The 16371-nt window shown below is 42.1% G+C and overlaps 1 protein-coding gene across 3 annotated transcripts in view; it reads right to left on the minus strand.

Annotated features, from left to right (window-relative positions):
- Positions 1-51: 51 nt before the first annotated feature.
- LOC132851428 (granule associated Rac and RHOG effector protein 1-like) overlaps positions 52-16371 on the minus strand; it is a 50216-nt gene continuing 33896 nt past the window's right edge. For all 3 annotated transcript variants that reach the window (XM_060878320.1, XM_060878318.1, XM_060878319.1), the window contains exons 3-14: positions 15311-15514; positions 13705-13845; positions 12796-12891; positions 12521-12682; positions 11258-11416; positions 9220-9317; positions 8008-8133; positions 5692-6728; positions 4110-4275; positions 3057-3194; positions 2631-2709; positions 52-2388 (exon numbers count right to left, since the gene is read on the minus strand). In XM_060878320.1, the coding sequence (XP_060734303.1) occupies positions 2059-2388; positions 2631-2709; positions 3057-3194; positions 4110-4275; positions 5692-6728; positions 8008-8133; positions 9220-9317; positions 11258-11416; positions 12521-12682; positions 12796-12891; positions 13705-13845; positions 15311-15514 (2736 nt within the window). In that variant the 3' untranslated portion in view covers positions 52-2058. The remainder of the gene's footprint in view (positions 2389-2630; positions 2710-3056; positions 3195-4109; positions 4276-5691; positions 6729-8007; positions 8134-9219; positions 9318-11257; positions 11417-12520; positions 12683-12795; positions 12892-13704; positions 13846-15310; positions 15515-16371) is intronic.

The following is a 16371-nucleotide window of genomic DNA, read 5'->3' on the forward strand; positions in this document are numbered from 1 at the left end:
AACTGCAGAGCTGCAGGTGTGTGTGCTAGGCTTTAAATGACAGCGTTTGACTCATTCTGTATTATGTTTATTTATTTTTTTTTTGCATTGCTGGTACACTTGGAAAGATTCAGATGCCAGCTCTAGTGAATAAGCAACGTAAGCCAAGCGATCCCTCTTCACGTCTCTCGCATCGTATCGTCTTAATTTTTTTAATTATTTGTGAAGCCACTAGTAAACCATTTCTGACAGCTGAGCAATGGTAATGTTTACAGTCCAAGGTCTTTAAAGATGTCTTTTAAAAAAAAAGAAAAAGAAAAGAAAAAAAAAGGCTGCAATAGTTTTGGGAGAAACACAGACCAAGCAATAACCCTATGTTTTGATTGTGCAAAGCACAGAACTATAAAAAGATATATTTTATATACAGCAAATGATTCTTTGTAAACATGTTAAGTATGTTAGTTTCAGAAAACATGGTCATATCATAAATACAGGCAACATTGGCATCCACATAAAAATAGATCCTGGGCAGTTTAAATGCAATGCAGCCCACAGCTGGAGAAACTGAAGGGGATAAAACCAAACCAAACCACCCCAGTCTAATAACGGGCTTTAGTGTTTGAGCTGTTAACTGTATTTGGTAATCTTTTTTGTAGATAGTTCAACTCCAGAAAAAAAAGAGGAAATGTGCTTTTCACATCTTGGGGGAAAAAACGTTTTACTTAATAAGCCTATATTACGTTAACATATACAGTAATGGTATAACATAAGAAAATACAAAAATAAGATTAATACTGTCAATATCTTTAACAAGAAATATATTGTATTTCAAAGGAACATTTGCAACGTGGTGATGTTATGCTGTTTAGTGTTAAGTGTCACCAAGAGCCAATCAGAACGAAAAGCGAGCGGACGATGAAAACAACGGGGCATCGAGCTCGTTTTCTTTAAAGGTTACTAGACTCCATCCGCCTCCATCAAGCACCTTACACTGACTGAACAACGCTTTGGTTGGAGAAAACAAAGATAGACAAAAAAGAAAAACAAAAGTTACGCAAGTGCTATTAATATCAACATGGCACGTCGTTTACTTTCTGCGAACATTCTTCTTTTTTGTTTTAAACTTTGTCAGATGTTGAAAAAGTAGTGTATTTCTTTTCAAATTACACACTGATTATTATAGTTCTGCTGAGCCTGCTCAAAGCTTCTTCATAAAAAGAATTATTAATATTTTTCTTCTGAGTCATTTACACGCTATAGAACAGTAGCTGGGAGCTGTAGTCTAAGTGACCCGACACGAGATTTTGGCAGTTACAGCTTTTTTTTTTTTTAATTTTATTTTTTTAAACCCCCTCCCGTCCCTTACCGAAACAGTATGGTCACAGTTTGCGTCCTGTTCGGCATACACACACGCACGCTGTTCTGCAGCCATGCACGTCACACGATCCGCTCTCTGCGAGTCCACGGTAAGTTGGAAAGAAATTCCCGTCGAGCGCCGCTTCATTTTCTTGGCAGACGTTTCTGGGAATTTCTAGACTCGAGCGTTTTGTGAAGCGGAAGCTCAAGCGACAATTTTGACTAGCTGCTGGAAGCGGGAATCATGCACTAAATCGGCGCAAATGGCAGTTGGGGAAACCAAAGACTCACATGGATCGGACAAATACAAAAAAAAATATATATATATATATGTATATGCCACAACGTTCTATATAAATTCACCTATAAAAACACTGGTCTAAAGGACTATCAAAATTGGGAATCGGAGTGCGGACCGGAGTAAAGTGTCTGCTATGGGTGCGTAACTAAGCACATGAGCAGGGGTCTGATGGTGTTCCACCTGACCACAACTGTTAGTCCTGTCCGACCTCCTGATCACCGACTCCTTTAGATGGAGTTGATGGCGTGATCTTTACACTAGCACCGACTCCAAACGTGGCATAAAGCATAACCCTTAATGGCTGATCTAGGACCAGTCTACAGCTTACTCTGAGCCCTAAACCTCATGATAATGCTCACTGGTCTCAGAACAGCAGTTAAGAGCAAGGCTGTGGTGTGTGGGCAGGACAGTGGTGGGTGGGGTCAGTACTGGTGCAGATACGAGGGCCGGTGCTCAGGTTTCAGAGGGAAGTTCTTGAAGCCTTTACTCAAAGCTTTAAGCTGCGAGACCTGCTGCTGCTGCGGCTGCTGCTGCGGCTGCGGAGTGAACGGGAAGCCGGACGAGAGGCCGCTGGAAGGAGAGCACTCGTTGGCTGTTGACCAAACCGGAGACTGCAGCATTTGCATGGAGTCGCCCCACTGGCTGGAAGGTATCGTCATTTGATAAAGGGAAGAGCTGGGATTGGGCATGGTGTTGGAGTGGGTGGAGTGCTGCCATGGTGCCTTCGGAGGCCATGTTTTAGTTTTACTCTCCTGCAAGAAAAAGAACAAGCTTAGAAAAAACCTTTAGTGAGAATCTATTACATAAAAGTGTTAAAGCACATTGTCGTCACATCACAGTACTCTGATGGCAATTATCACTTTATCAATGTATTATTAATTATAATGTACATCTAAGAGGAATCTATAGAGTGAGGACGGTGAAAGAAAAGTGATCATTTACATCATATCAGTATTAAACCTGGCCCAAGTCTTACACTTAAAACAAATCCTACCTGGTTATTGTCATCACTGGCATGGTGGAGAGGAGGAGAGGGAAGCGTACACACTTCCTGCTCACCACAGCTGTGTTTCCTAAACACACACACACACACACACACACACACACACACTCTGTTGAGTATTACAGCCAGTCTCTGATTGATAATATACATCCCTGCTAATACCAACATCTTTAATGTGACATACTCTCTTACTAAAAGCTAAAATATAAGGTTTAAAGAGTTTTGTGAGTCAGAGATATTTAAGTCCAGAAAGTTCCACCCTAATTGTTCATTTTACATAAACTCTGAAGCAAGAGCTAAAAAAGTTACTGGAACTGCGGCCCAGTGAAGCTCAATGCAGGTTTCTCTAGTAGGTGGAAATCTGCCTGTAAACACACACTGTGAATGAATTGGTGTGTGTGGGTTTTTTTTTTTTACCTTCTTGGCTTGACTGCAGCTACCAGGTCAGGACCAGAGAACATGGAGAATAGGCTGTCCCCGTTGGCTGAGGAGGTTTCATCACTCGAGCTGGCAGAGTCGCCCTGATTGGCTGACCAGGTACTGTTCACTGCCTCCCTGCTCACAGACAAAATTCAGTCACTAAACTGCATTTATCACTTTTTGCGCTGTTTTTTGTCCAGTCATTTTCTCTATGATGATTTTCAGCCATGCTGGAAGCAAATCAAAAAATACTGACAGAATTAGAGACTACAGCCGTCTAATGCTAATGCTACGGCCGTCTAATGCTAATGCTACGGCTGTCTAATCCTAAGGCGGTCTAATGCTAATGCTACGGCTGCCTAATGCCAATGCCACAGCTGCCTAATGCCAATGCCACAGCTGCCTAATGCCAATGCCACTGCTGCCTAATGCCAATGCCACTGCTGCCTAATGCCACAGCTGCCTAATGCTAATGCTACGGCCGTCTAATGCTAATGCTACGGCCGTCTAATGCTAATGCTACGGCCGTCTAATCCTAAGGCTGTCTAATGCTAATGCTAAGGCTGTCTAATGCTAATGCTACGGCTGCCTAATGCCAATGCCACAGCTGCCTAATGCCAATGCCACTGCTGCCTAATGCCAATGCCACAGCTGCCTAAAATGCTACAGCTGCCTAAAATGCTACAGCTGCCTAAAATGCTACAGCTGCCTAAAATGCTACAGCTGCCTAAAATGCTACAGCTGCCTAATGCCACAGCTGCCTAATGCCACAGCTGCCTAATGCCACAGCTGCCTAATGCCACAGCTGCCTAATGCCACAGCTGCCTAATGCCACAGCTGCCTTGTGGTATGAAGCTTTTGAAAATGCAGAGCCTGTAATCTAGAATAACAATGTGAAGAAGAGATCACCACACAGATGGTGTTTGTGTGTGTCGAGTAGTTTTTTTGTCATTTCAACCATATATAGCCGACACAGTACATAGTGAAATGACAACATTCCTCGAGGAGTGTGTGTATGTGTAAAATCTACTATTGAACACGGTTACCCACCCCTCGCTATAGTACTCTGGGTGGGACCAGGTCCTGTGCTGGTCTTCTGGGAGGGGCCAATTGCTACGGGGGTTGCTAGGACGACGAACATGCTGTGCTTGCCTCTTCTGCTGCATGGCCTGGTTGACACCAGCAACGTAACGAGCAAACTCTGGATCTGAGCCAACTGAGAGAGAGAGAGAGAGAGAGAGAGAGAGAGAGAGAGAGAGAGAGAGAGAGAGAGAGAGAGAGAGAGGGGGGACGAACTGTAATAACCTTGATAGATGACAGGGGGCATCGGTGAGTAAAAAGGAAGGAGAGAAAGCTTTGTAAAGGCGGAGGGACTTGATTTGGCATGCTCAGCTTTTTTGCCATGGTGTGTTCAGTCTCTTTATCCAGAGTTGTCCAGCGCAGCACAAATACACAAAGGAGCCATCAAAATCCGGCTCTGTGATAATGTGACGCTCCTAATGCACTATAAAAAAACATGCACACACACCTCCACCACAAACAAATTCTTCACCCTGTAAAAACACTAAGCGTGCGCACACACACACACACACAAACCCCTTAGACGAGCAGTTCCAGGGTCCAGGATCCACCGGCCATTGATGGAAATTGCACAGCCTCATTAATCTAATGTGTTTTATTTAGGGACCAACTTATCAACCCAGGGCAAAATATCACACACCTGTTCACACAATACAGAGAATTTAGAGATGCCAATCAGCCTACAAGGCATGTCTTCAGACTAGGGGAGCCAACCAAATCATGGGGAGAACATACAAACTCCACACACAAAGAGTTCTCTAGGGGAAGAAATTGGAGCATTGGGCAATATGGTGATGTAATGTTGTATTACTTGCCAAATGTGTCAGGATTCTAAAATAATAAAAGTGTAAAAGGAAAACAGTTAGTGAACATGGGAAAGACAACACGAGGTGGGTCAGATGATGCCATGTGCAGGAGAACTTTATAAAGGAAGACAACATGAGCATTGCCTGCTCTGTGACGCTCTTCTGAGAAGAAGGTTGAGAGCGACAATTGTGCATACGACTCACCCCTGAACACGCTGACCGGGAAATTCCTAAAACTTTGCAACTCTATAGATTCAAAGGTTATGAACACCAGCAGCCGTGCAATAACACACACACACACGAATGCAAGTGTGTATTTCTACCCACTGTTTTGTCAGATCCTGACACAACAAACAACAGTAAACAATGGAGCATTTTCACCCCACAGTCTATGATAATCTGTCCAGTTTGAGAGGCATAAATGACATCAGAGATGAAGTATAACAAGCCCATTCATACGTTCTTGTTCATCCTTCAGCATTCCGATCTTTATCTACTGCATTTGAGTGATGAGACATTCAGCTTCAATCAGCGGTGCACATTTTTATCAGTGCAGTCGACATTTATGAAAGGTTGGCAGGAAGTCAAGAACTAAAAAGGCACTGAATGAGTCATGACACATGTAGATGTATCATCTTAGTCAAGCTGGCAGGATATAAAAAAAAAATCTGAAAGATACAAAGTGTAAACATGATAAACTGCATTTTCTAAAACGGAGGTATCACACATGCGATACCGTGACTCACCTGCAGGGTCAAAGGGCATTGAGTCACCCAGCACCCCGAACATGCCCTGCTCACTCTGCTCACGATTAGGCCAGGTGTTGTTGCGTGGCCCTGAGGGCGCCTTGTGCCCCAAGACCTCAGACATCACACTGTCCATGTAAGTGCTGACCAACCCCAAGCTGTACAGGTCCGAGCTCAGGTCAGGCAAAGTCCACTGAGTCAGGTGACCGATGGGCGAAAGCCCTCCTGGGGGAGCCTGGGGCCACTTTCCAGGAGCTCTCTGCTGTGGGGGAAGAGCCTGGGGCTGCTGTGAGGGGAGTTGTGGTGAGACAGGTGAAGGCTGCTGGGATTGCTGTAGGAGGTGCTGGTAGTACTGCATGGTCTGTGGGGAAGGTGAAGGCTGCGCTGGGGCTTGTGGTTGTGCAGGAACTGTGGTTTGTTGCTGCTGTTTGGGTGTAGTAGGAAGCTGAGGAGGAGGTTGTTGCTGTTGCTGCTGCTGCTGTTGTGGCTGTTGAGGCAGATTTTGAACCAATGGGATTGCAGGGTGCAGAACCGGAGCCTGTGAAGTGGGCGGGGCCACAGAGCAAAGCGGTTTCAGGTCAGCTGCATTGCTCGAGGCGACCGAGTTCCTCCGCTTGACCAACGGTGAGGCTTGCTGTGACTTGCCCATGTTAAAGCCGGATAGAAAGTCGATTACGTCCTGCATTTCCTGGTCCGTAGGCAAATTCATACCCTGCTCCTCCAGAGTTGAATCGTTGACTGCATGCTGGCTGGAGTCACCCGTAGCTGACATGGTCATCTGGAGAATCTGGGACGGCGCTTTGGGCTTTTCGTCGACGCCGCTTGTGCTTCGAGAGGGTGTGCTAGGGATGGAGAAGCTTCCACCACTTCCGGAGCTGGACGAAGCCCTTTTGGTGAACTTGGACGTGAGCTTAGAAATGGTCTTGGGCAGGCCGCTGGAGGACTTGCTGCTGTTGCCAGGGTGGAGGTCGGCAGGGATGGTGTAATCGGAGCTGTCCCTCTGAAGCTGGATCTGAATGGTGGGAAGCGCTTGCTCCCTGAATACACACAAGACCCATATTACATTACAGAGGCCTTTACAAACCACAGCTGGCTATATTAAAGAACAGCACATGCATCTCATCCCAAACATGAAGGGAAATTTTACAATTACAGTTAGTAATAATACAGATATTTTGTGATGTCTGCAGCACTAAGTGTTCTGCTGGAAGCTTTTTACCTATAGGGCGGATAGCCAAAGACTTTTACGTGTGCAACCTCATAATTATACCCCAAGGAAACAGGACATATTTAAAGGAAGCAATAGAGTTCCTGAATACTGCAGCATGATTATTTCCACCTCAGATCGAATCAGAATCGTTTTTTGTCAGAAAAAGAAAATTAGTTTCTCCTGTTGCATGAGGGCAAAGTTTGATTTTGTTTGTGTAATATACATTTTAATAACGGGTCCCAATAACACAACTGTCTAACAGATTGTTTTTAACAGCAATGGAGATAAAGCACATAAAGCAGCTCTGGCATCACAAATTACATCTCCGTTTAAAAGGAGGCGTGGTGTATACATTTTACTCGAATATGGCTGAGATACTGAAGGATTCTGAGATATAGGACAGGAACAGTGACCTCAAACAGACACATAAATCAGCTTCCTTTCTGGCCTGGTTTCTAATCTCAGCTGAACGAGCTGAGGCAGCAGATTGCTGTGCATTTTTGGAGAAAATGGGGATGATTATGCAGCTGCAGCTTTAAGGCTTTTCAGGACTGGAGTTGAACTGATTCTGGTTTTAAGTCTGAAAATCAAAATGCGGTACCAAAAAATTAGAAGACGGAAATGAAAAACAGGGACTTAAGCGGCTTTGTTCGGGATAAATGCGAATATTATACCTCCTGTGTGTTGTAGAACTTATCTATGTAAAGACAAACTAGCTAAACCTTCACTTGACAACGAAGATACTGGTCACTGCTGTGCAAAATATTACAGCCTTGTCCCTGTAAACATCTAAAAAGCTCATAGGAAATATGTTTACACTGGAATTCATCTAGTTTCTCATCTAAACATCCCTGGCTTGCAGACTTAATGTTCATTTCGAAAGTAGAAATAAACTTAACAGCTAACAAACAAGCTATTTAAAACATGGCAATTATAATTACAAATTCTTTGGGAATAATCTTTTATAGCACTGTTTACCCCGTCTTGATTAGTGTTTAAAAAGAAGGACATGGATGTTTACGCTTCCTGTATTATTAGTAGTTTTGAAGCAGGATACAGAAGTAGAAGAATGCTCTAGTCAAAGAGAAGCGAAAGATCCTACTGACTTGCGCTCTTTCCAGCGGTTGAGGTCGAACACGGTGGTGTAGAGGACGTCCACCAAGCCGAGAGTTTTCTCCGGGTCCAGACTGCGCTGCAGCAGAGACATAGTGGCCGGGTCCTCCTTCAGACACCTAACAAATTTAACCCACACTCACTCGTTTAATTCCCCACACCTCTGAGTAAAGCAGGCTGAAAAGATTTCACCAATATGAAATGTAGCTAAAGGTGTGTATGGAGGTGTAAAAGGGTCATATCCGGTGTCATATCTAAATTCTCATGGTGATTTAATCTCAGACAGTATTTACAGACAGGCTGCAGGTCTAGTTTCATAAAATATAGTAATATAAAATGCTTTATAACGCATCATGAACAATTTTGCATATCATAAAAGAATTCGCCATCTCGACGTGGTGTTTTAATTTCCCCTTCACGTAACTGGTACACGTTTTTGTTCTGAAACATTAAAATGAATTACAAATGAATACAATATCTGGAAGTATAAAAATATTAAAATACATGGTGCAAATACAAGTAGTGGGAATTATTAAGTACATTTTCAAATGAACCTTAAACTCATTTACTCTTGTTATTTATTCCCCTTCACATGCTCCTTGCAGTTTTTCCATCACGTATTAAACAATTCCAGTCTAACACAACACAGTGTGTTCAGCTGTTCACGTGAGTATTGTCCTACTCTGATGAGGTCACCGGCGTGTGCGTTTGTGCCCAGCTGGATATTCCTGCTCGGTCAAACGAGTCTGCCCCGGTGACAGATCACTGAGTGGGCGTGGCTAAGGGGTCTGAAGACACGTCACGCCACGTTTGAACTGACCTAACGTGTTTAAGGTGTAAGGTTTGTTTCACCCATTAACCCCTGAAAACATGCTAAAAAAAACCAGAAGCAAAAAAAATAAATAAATAAATAAATAAAGAAGATAAAAATTTACAATTTAAAAAAAATTACATCCAACATAGCACAGTATAAACAAAAGCATGTTCGCTCTTAAGAGCTATATTTTTATTTTATTTCTTACTACTTTTATTGTAGGCATTCTGTATTATTTTATGGAGCTGGTGATTTTGCTTAATCGCTTAATCAGAGTCAAATAATAATCAGAGAAAAAAATAGCCGGTTTCAGATAAAGAAAAATATTTGCGCTGAGTTTTGAAGGATGTCCAAACAGACATTTTTCATAATTATAAACATTTGTACTTACCATGTGGAAGGAACCTGCACTACAACCCTGGAGCCTTCTAAGGTAATATGTGGAGCGTAAGCCTCTTTATTCTCAATCTGAGCCGTATCTACTACGACCTGCACACAGAACACAAGGGGAAAAAAAAATGTAAAACATGTCATAGATTTATTTTTGTTTATTGTCTGTGTGTGTGTGTGTGTGTATGTATGTGTTATTTTATTTCTTCTATTTTCTACATGTTGAGCATTAGGTATGTTCTTTGGCTCTCCAATGTTCTCTTAAAAGGGCAATAACTTATCTAGACTAGCAGTTAAAACTGGGGCATAAACAGGGCAAACACTTGAGGGCAATTCCACACAAATGTCGACCTCACCGAGTTGTCCGTGCCTGCTAGAAAAACAAATCGGTTTTTAATTGCTCTCTACAATCACAGAGGCGTGTTATTAAACTCAGTAATGCTGAGGCTGGCTAATTACTCATCTTTTATTCCACTTTAATTCCTGTTTCAGGTCTTTCGTATAACATGAGCAGACATCGCATTCGTAATGCATAAATGCCTCCACAGCGCAGAACTGAAACACACTTAAATCTCTACGTTTATAATCAAATCTAATTTTTCCACATGGCTCCTTAACCGTAAGATCACATGAGCACTTATGCAAACTGTTTCACTGAAGCTAAGCTTGTGCAAAAACATGGCAAGTCAATATTTTGATTAAATGTGACATCTCTAACGCTGGACTGTATAAATCCTGCTTTGCTGCACTCCACAGAAGGCCACGATATGCAGCTAAGCACTTTACTAAGAGCATTTAGGCAGATCAATACTCGGAAGTATCAAATGCTGACACAAGTCTTTAATCATGCAGTCCATCATATCCAATCGACAGTGCCGTTTTTACTGTGAGGGTTTGTATAAACTGTGATCCGAAAAAAAGGCTGATCATTTTCCCTTCGCTGAAAACGGACGTAGAAACGCGAGTGCCACTACGACAACAACAGTCGATCAAAACCGACAATGTTTCTATTAAAAAGAAAAAGCCAAACACGAGGCTGGGCTTCACTGAGGTACATCAGTCAAAGCGCTGCCTTTCTCTCTAGGAGAATGTTCTCTGACGCATGTAGTGAGTTCTTTGAAAGAGACAGAGTGCTGCGGGAGGGAGCTGCGTTTCCTGTCGGACAGGAAGTGCTGTATTGTTATATATAGAGCAGGTGTATCCTCAGAACCCAAATGACCCTGACTCCCTGAGGTGCTCGCTCACACACACACGCGCGCGTGCGTGCACACACATCCAGCAGGAAACCTGATTAGAGCTTTTAGAAAGATAACTTGGTAATTTGAGTGATTTCTTAAATAAACTTTTTATATTCAAGAGGCCACAAAAAACTGTAAATATAATTTCTATGCTATCGAGCTATTATTAATATGAAGGAGGGTCACAGACGCACACAATGGATCTTGGATTTATAAATATAGTAGTAATAGAAATAAACTCTTGCAATAAAAAGAGCAGTGTGTGTGTGTGAGTGTGTGTTATCAGACAGTCGTGTTCTATGTGAACACTACCTGCAATCTCTGGAGCTGTAAATATTTAGATCAGTGCTCAAACCCAAATATAATAAATCTTTACAATAAGATATAAACTATATCTTATTCGCCCATTTACATAGCTGAAGATGATACAGTGAAGAAAAATGGATTTGTGGGTGTACATTTACACAGAATGATTTACATTTACAGCATATGGCAGAGGCCCTTATCGAGAGCGACTTACATTTTCATATCAATTCTATACAACTGAGCAATTAAGGGTTATGCGCCTTGCACAGAGGCTCATCAGTGGGCGCTTGGTGGACCCGGGATTCAAACTCACGACCTTTTTATCGATGGCCCAACACCTTAACCACTACGCATCTCAAAATATATATAATATATAAGGGGCGTGGGGACTCCGTGGACTGCCAAAGAACCAGTCAACCTTCATCTACTCAGCTGTAGGTTTGGACTTCATCAGTATAAATAAGTGTGATACAAGTGGTAGCGCTCTCCTCTCACCAGTCCAGCCTGTCCGAACAGCAGCTGTACGGCAGTTTTGCAGGCCCCCCTCCAGGTGGAGGGACACACCAGGTTCAACACCTCAGTCACAGGTGAGTCATCACGAGACGACACGCCGTTCTGCCCCGAAGCCTCCTTAAAGAGCTGTAACATGGTGTGCTAGAACGAAGAAAAAAAGTCAGGTAACTTAAACTGTCATGGAACTTTATACACTCTTATGATGCGTTCAAAGGCACTGGTAAAGTTTCTGCAAGTTAAGAAGATCCTCATGTTTAGCATTACAATGTTTTAACAGTTTTTTCAGTGTTTATGTTAATAAAAAGTTGAAAATGCAAACCACAAAAAAATATTGATTAAAAACGAAAAAATATATATATATTCTTTGCCTCGATACACTGCGGTGTATCAGCTATAAACACACACACACACACTAACTTTCCTCTTATGCAGTAAAAAGTGTTTTATTTGTAACGAGCTTTTCAATAAATTTCTGTGTGTATCAGACAGACAAAGACGATTTACACTTGAGAGTGTAAACCGCATGTAAAATCACAGGAATCTATCAGATTATATGATTAAAAACAATTAACCGAGATTCAAGAATCAGCACGTCACTGTGAATACATTTGCAAAAAACTAAGAAGCTCTCGTTGAATGCAATTTCTTTCTTTTCTGAACTAATTTAAAGTGAAAAGTAATTAATCGGAATACAAAAAAATAGTTTTTTATCCGGGATGTTTCCTTGAATGCAAACTGTTTTTGATTTAAACATGCAAGATTATATTATAAGTAGTTTCCCATATTTGTTAACTACGGTGCAAGATAAAAGCAAAAGCAGGTTTTATCTTAAAAAAAACTAAATAAAATAATTAACTGGTTAGCTAAAACCTCACTTTGAAAGAATCTGCTTGGGAAAACTAACACAGTGCATCAGAAGACAAGGAAAGAGAGAATGGAAAAACTCTTTTTTTTGGGATTATTGCTCCAGGGGACGTCTGCACTCAGGAAAACACTTGTAGGAATTTGTAAGAGTCGAAGCCGGGACAGGACGGGATCGCAGTGCGACTGCTCGGGTTTCCGTCTTCTTTTTCTGATTTAAAGTGCTTGGATCCGATCCAGGTAAGCGTAAGGAGGGATGACCGAAGTCGTTTAAAATCATGATCATTTGAGATCGTTAGAGGGTGAGTACCAGATCTATTATATTCTCTATATGCAGAGTTCAGGACTTGAGAAATGAGAAGAGAACATGTGAAGTGTGTGTACCGTTTTGAGTTTGAGGTTGTCGGCGGCCGACTCGTTGAAGGAGACTCCTTTGAGGAAGTGTGAGCCGATTTGCAGGGGGATTGTGGGTAGTTCGCACTGGAGTGGCTGAGATGTGGTCTGCATTCTGCCTGCCTGCAGAGCCTCAGCCTCACTACAGCAACCCTACACACACACACACACATTTTCACTCATATATAAACCTAAACAGTTAAAGAAAGTATCAACACACTCACATACACATGCAGTTAAACACACATCAACTCAATAGTTCATACCTGTAAGGCAGCTTCTATAGCTTTGGGTTTCAGGTGAAAGCCTCCTTTGAGAGCGTACTCACAGTGACCCAGAGAGTCCAGCGCAGATCTGTATGCCTGCGTGCAGACACAATTTAAAGCATCTGTGAGTATTTTTTTCGTGAAGAAATAAAAAGAAAAAACACAAGCAAAAGCCTCGTAAACTCTGATGTTCCTGCGCTGTTTCGAGTCACCATGACCTCCCTGTAGCAGTAAAGCAAAATCAGTGCTGTGACGATTTTGTAAATATTTGTACATATGGATCATCTGCTGCGTTGGCTTTAGGCAAAGAATAAAGTCAGCTTACAAAGTGACAGGAAGACGTCAACAGCCAATCAGAATAAAGAAAGAATAAGAGTATGAGATTATGCTATAAGTGGAAAATAGGCTTTCTAATCAGACAAGGTATTGTGGATAAACAATTTGTATTGTGGAATTTGTACCTTTACCCAGTTGTCTGTTAAACCTAAGTGTGTTCGTGTTTTAGCTAGCGTGCTAAAACTATCCTGTTTTTAAATCGTTTCAGAATAAAAGATTATATAATCCAACAGGCAGAAATCACAATTCAGGAGAAAAAAAAAGTCTGAAAGTGTGACAGTTGTGTTCTCTATGCTGTTTTTTATTTTTATTGTGGCCAAGTTCACGCATATCGATCAGCGTTAGTGATGTATGATGCTATCTCCAACAGAGAACCTACACAAAAGGTTCTGAGAGTTTTGCTCTTTTACCTGGTACTCAGTGACCTTGACCTCAGAGAAAGTGTCTTAAAGCAGGTTTCTCCATAACATAGCCAAGGTGCATCACTTGCTATAACTGTGTCTAAAGGGTTAACTGTGTGTCAGCATTTAATTCTTAAAAACCAAACAAACGAGCTGTTGCTGGAGGTCGGACCTGCAGAGCGCTGTTTATCTTCAGGTTGAGCTCTTTGAGCTGCTGGTCAGGGAGAGAAGGGCTGTGGGAGCAGAAGAGCTGCTGCACCTGAAAACCAGCCAGACAGCCGTCACGGCCTCGCTCTCGAAGACGCGCCGTTGCCTGAAGAACAAACAAAAAAAACACACACACACAGTGAAATAGAATATCAGAGGGCCAAATGTGGGCAAATTAGCATCATTTCATTCAGCTATGCCACCTTGACTTTCATTACTTGCCAAGATCCCAATTTGCAGTTCAATACTCAGCAGATTCATAGTTAACTGCTTTAAATACTACTCAAAATCAATTAAAAAACAATCACGACATCACACTTCAGACAAGGATGGACCTGCAGAACTAATACAATTATTAATCGACATTATCGTCTGTAGTACGGTTAATCTTAGGGAGTGCGCAGTGTGCCTTGACTACCAGCTCCAAATCCAATAACACCCAATGACATTTCTAATTGAAGTCATGTCAGCTACGGGTCACACTTCACCAGTTCTCTGAAAGGGCAAAAGAGCTCCATGAAGATTAATCAGCAAAAACCTCCTTTTCTCTGACACAACGATGGCTCGCCCGAGCGTAAAAGTTTCATTAGAAACAGCTGTTTTTTCATATCTGTATTATTATGCTTACATGAGCAAAGGTGAGCTGATCTTGCGGTCATAATTTATACTGCTGGAAATAAATGGACACAAACCAATATTTTGATTATTTTCTGGACTATATGGAATGTCAGTTGGCCTTTAGTAGGGACTGAAATGAAATGTAGCTCTAACAAAGCACCTCTGATCAGACAAACAAATGGATCCTAAAAGGCAAATTCCAGGTTGTTTTTCCCCTCATAGACTCCCATATTTTTTTCCAGTCCCCACCCACTATCAGATGACACAGCCTGGAACCAGGGAGGGTGAGACAACCGCTGCTCATGTTACAGTACAGTGCAGCTAAAGAGACAGAGAAAAGTGCAATCTGACATCCTTGTCACACACGAGCTTGAGGATGCACCTGATTGGCTAATGACACCGTGACTGAGGGTGAGAGAATAACATCCCTCCCAACCAGACCACATGCCCAGTGTTGCTATCTTTATGGACTACTGAATAAGGTTTGGGACAACAGATGAAAATATTCTGAATCAATGATGCATTTAAATCAAGCATGATGGCGTCTCCAGCTTACAAATATCTGTATATCTGTGAATAAGCTTAGATACAGCTAGGTCTAGTGAGTTCTGCCAGTTCTGTAAGCTGTCCTGAGGTCTAAAGTAACTAATCCCCTGGCCTGAAAACTAAACGAAACAAAAAACGGTCTTAACTCTATTCAAGAATACGAATAAGTCCACAACAATCCTGACTCTTAAAACTTGTGGGCTTTCTGAATTTATCAGTAACAAATGTTAATTCTGATGAAAGCCAACGGTTCAGGTCCGCTGCCAGCGATTATCCGTCTTTTATGCATGTTAAACGTTTTCAGATGAGAATCGAGGAGTTATTACGCAAGATGATTTCAGCAGTGTTGCGCTGCCTGTGTCTGTATGTGTCTTGGCAGTAACTGACAAAGTGTATGCACTGCGTACCTCTGCTGCACCTTTCCACGACCGTGCCGCCTCGTCCAGCTCGCCGAGAGCTCCAGGCTGACTGCGAGCCCCTGTGCAGCGCTCCTGCATCTGTGCCAGCGCCTCGGCCAGGCACGACTGTGCCACCGGCTGAACTTTCTGCAGAGCCTGAGACAGGAACTGGAAATGAACTTGCATCACAGTCAGAAAACAGCGGCCCAGTACCTGAGAGGAGAAAGAAAAACAACAAAAGAACCAGGTGAAGCAATTGTAGCTTTGTGTTTAAGAGCGTCACTGAATCTGCTCAGCTCTATTCGTGGATCGGATTCTGAACGAAATAAAACCTCCTTTGAAAATGAACATTACGTGCTGAAAATGAACAACAGTGTTTAGCGTCTAACGATTCTCTAGAAGACAAGATCGAGTATAAAAGTAACTGTGTATGTGTACAATCATGCTTCAAGAGCTCTGCTTTCTTCACATCACGACAATTCCGACTCCCAACTCACTGCAGCTATTGATCTAGTGTAAAGAACGCTCATCACCTGGATCGGCTACCTTTAGCGCATCGATAAAGCAAAAAAATAAGGAAAGGTCGGGGTACTTGAAAACTACGTAGTGATATTTACAGACTTGATGTTTATAGCGGCTTTATAGTGACTGAAAGGAATATGTACTGAGGTGTTAGATTTGGTCAATTAAGCCAAAAATAAAGTTTGCATTGATTAAAATATGCTGCATTAGTGCACATTAGATAACATATAACAAAAATACGATAAATAAAACCACTAAACGAAATATATCTAAAAGGTACAGAAAGTGTATTGGATGAGATTTCAGTCCAAGAGACCACTAATAACTGCTATGTGAGCTGTTATATTTTCTGTTACAGGTAATCGGACTCTTGCCACAATTCATTTGTCCTACATTATGAAAGATTCTGGCTCGTTTTCACAGACGCACACTCGAGCCTGTTCCCCATTACCTGTTATATTAAAATCAGACAAACTAACAGCACACTCGGCTCTTTAATTCAGTGTGTCGAAATCTCTCGACATCTGATAGCTTTAGTGAAAAATAAA

The sequence above is a fragment of the Tachysurus vachellii genome, chromosome 9 (genome assembly GCF_030014155.1).
Source record: "Tachysurus vachellii isolate PV-2020 chromosome 9, HZAU_Pvac_v1, whole genome shotgun sequence".
NCBI lineage: Eukaryota > Metazoa > Chordata > Actinopteri > Siluriformes > Bagridae > Tachysurus > Tachysurus vachellii.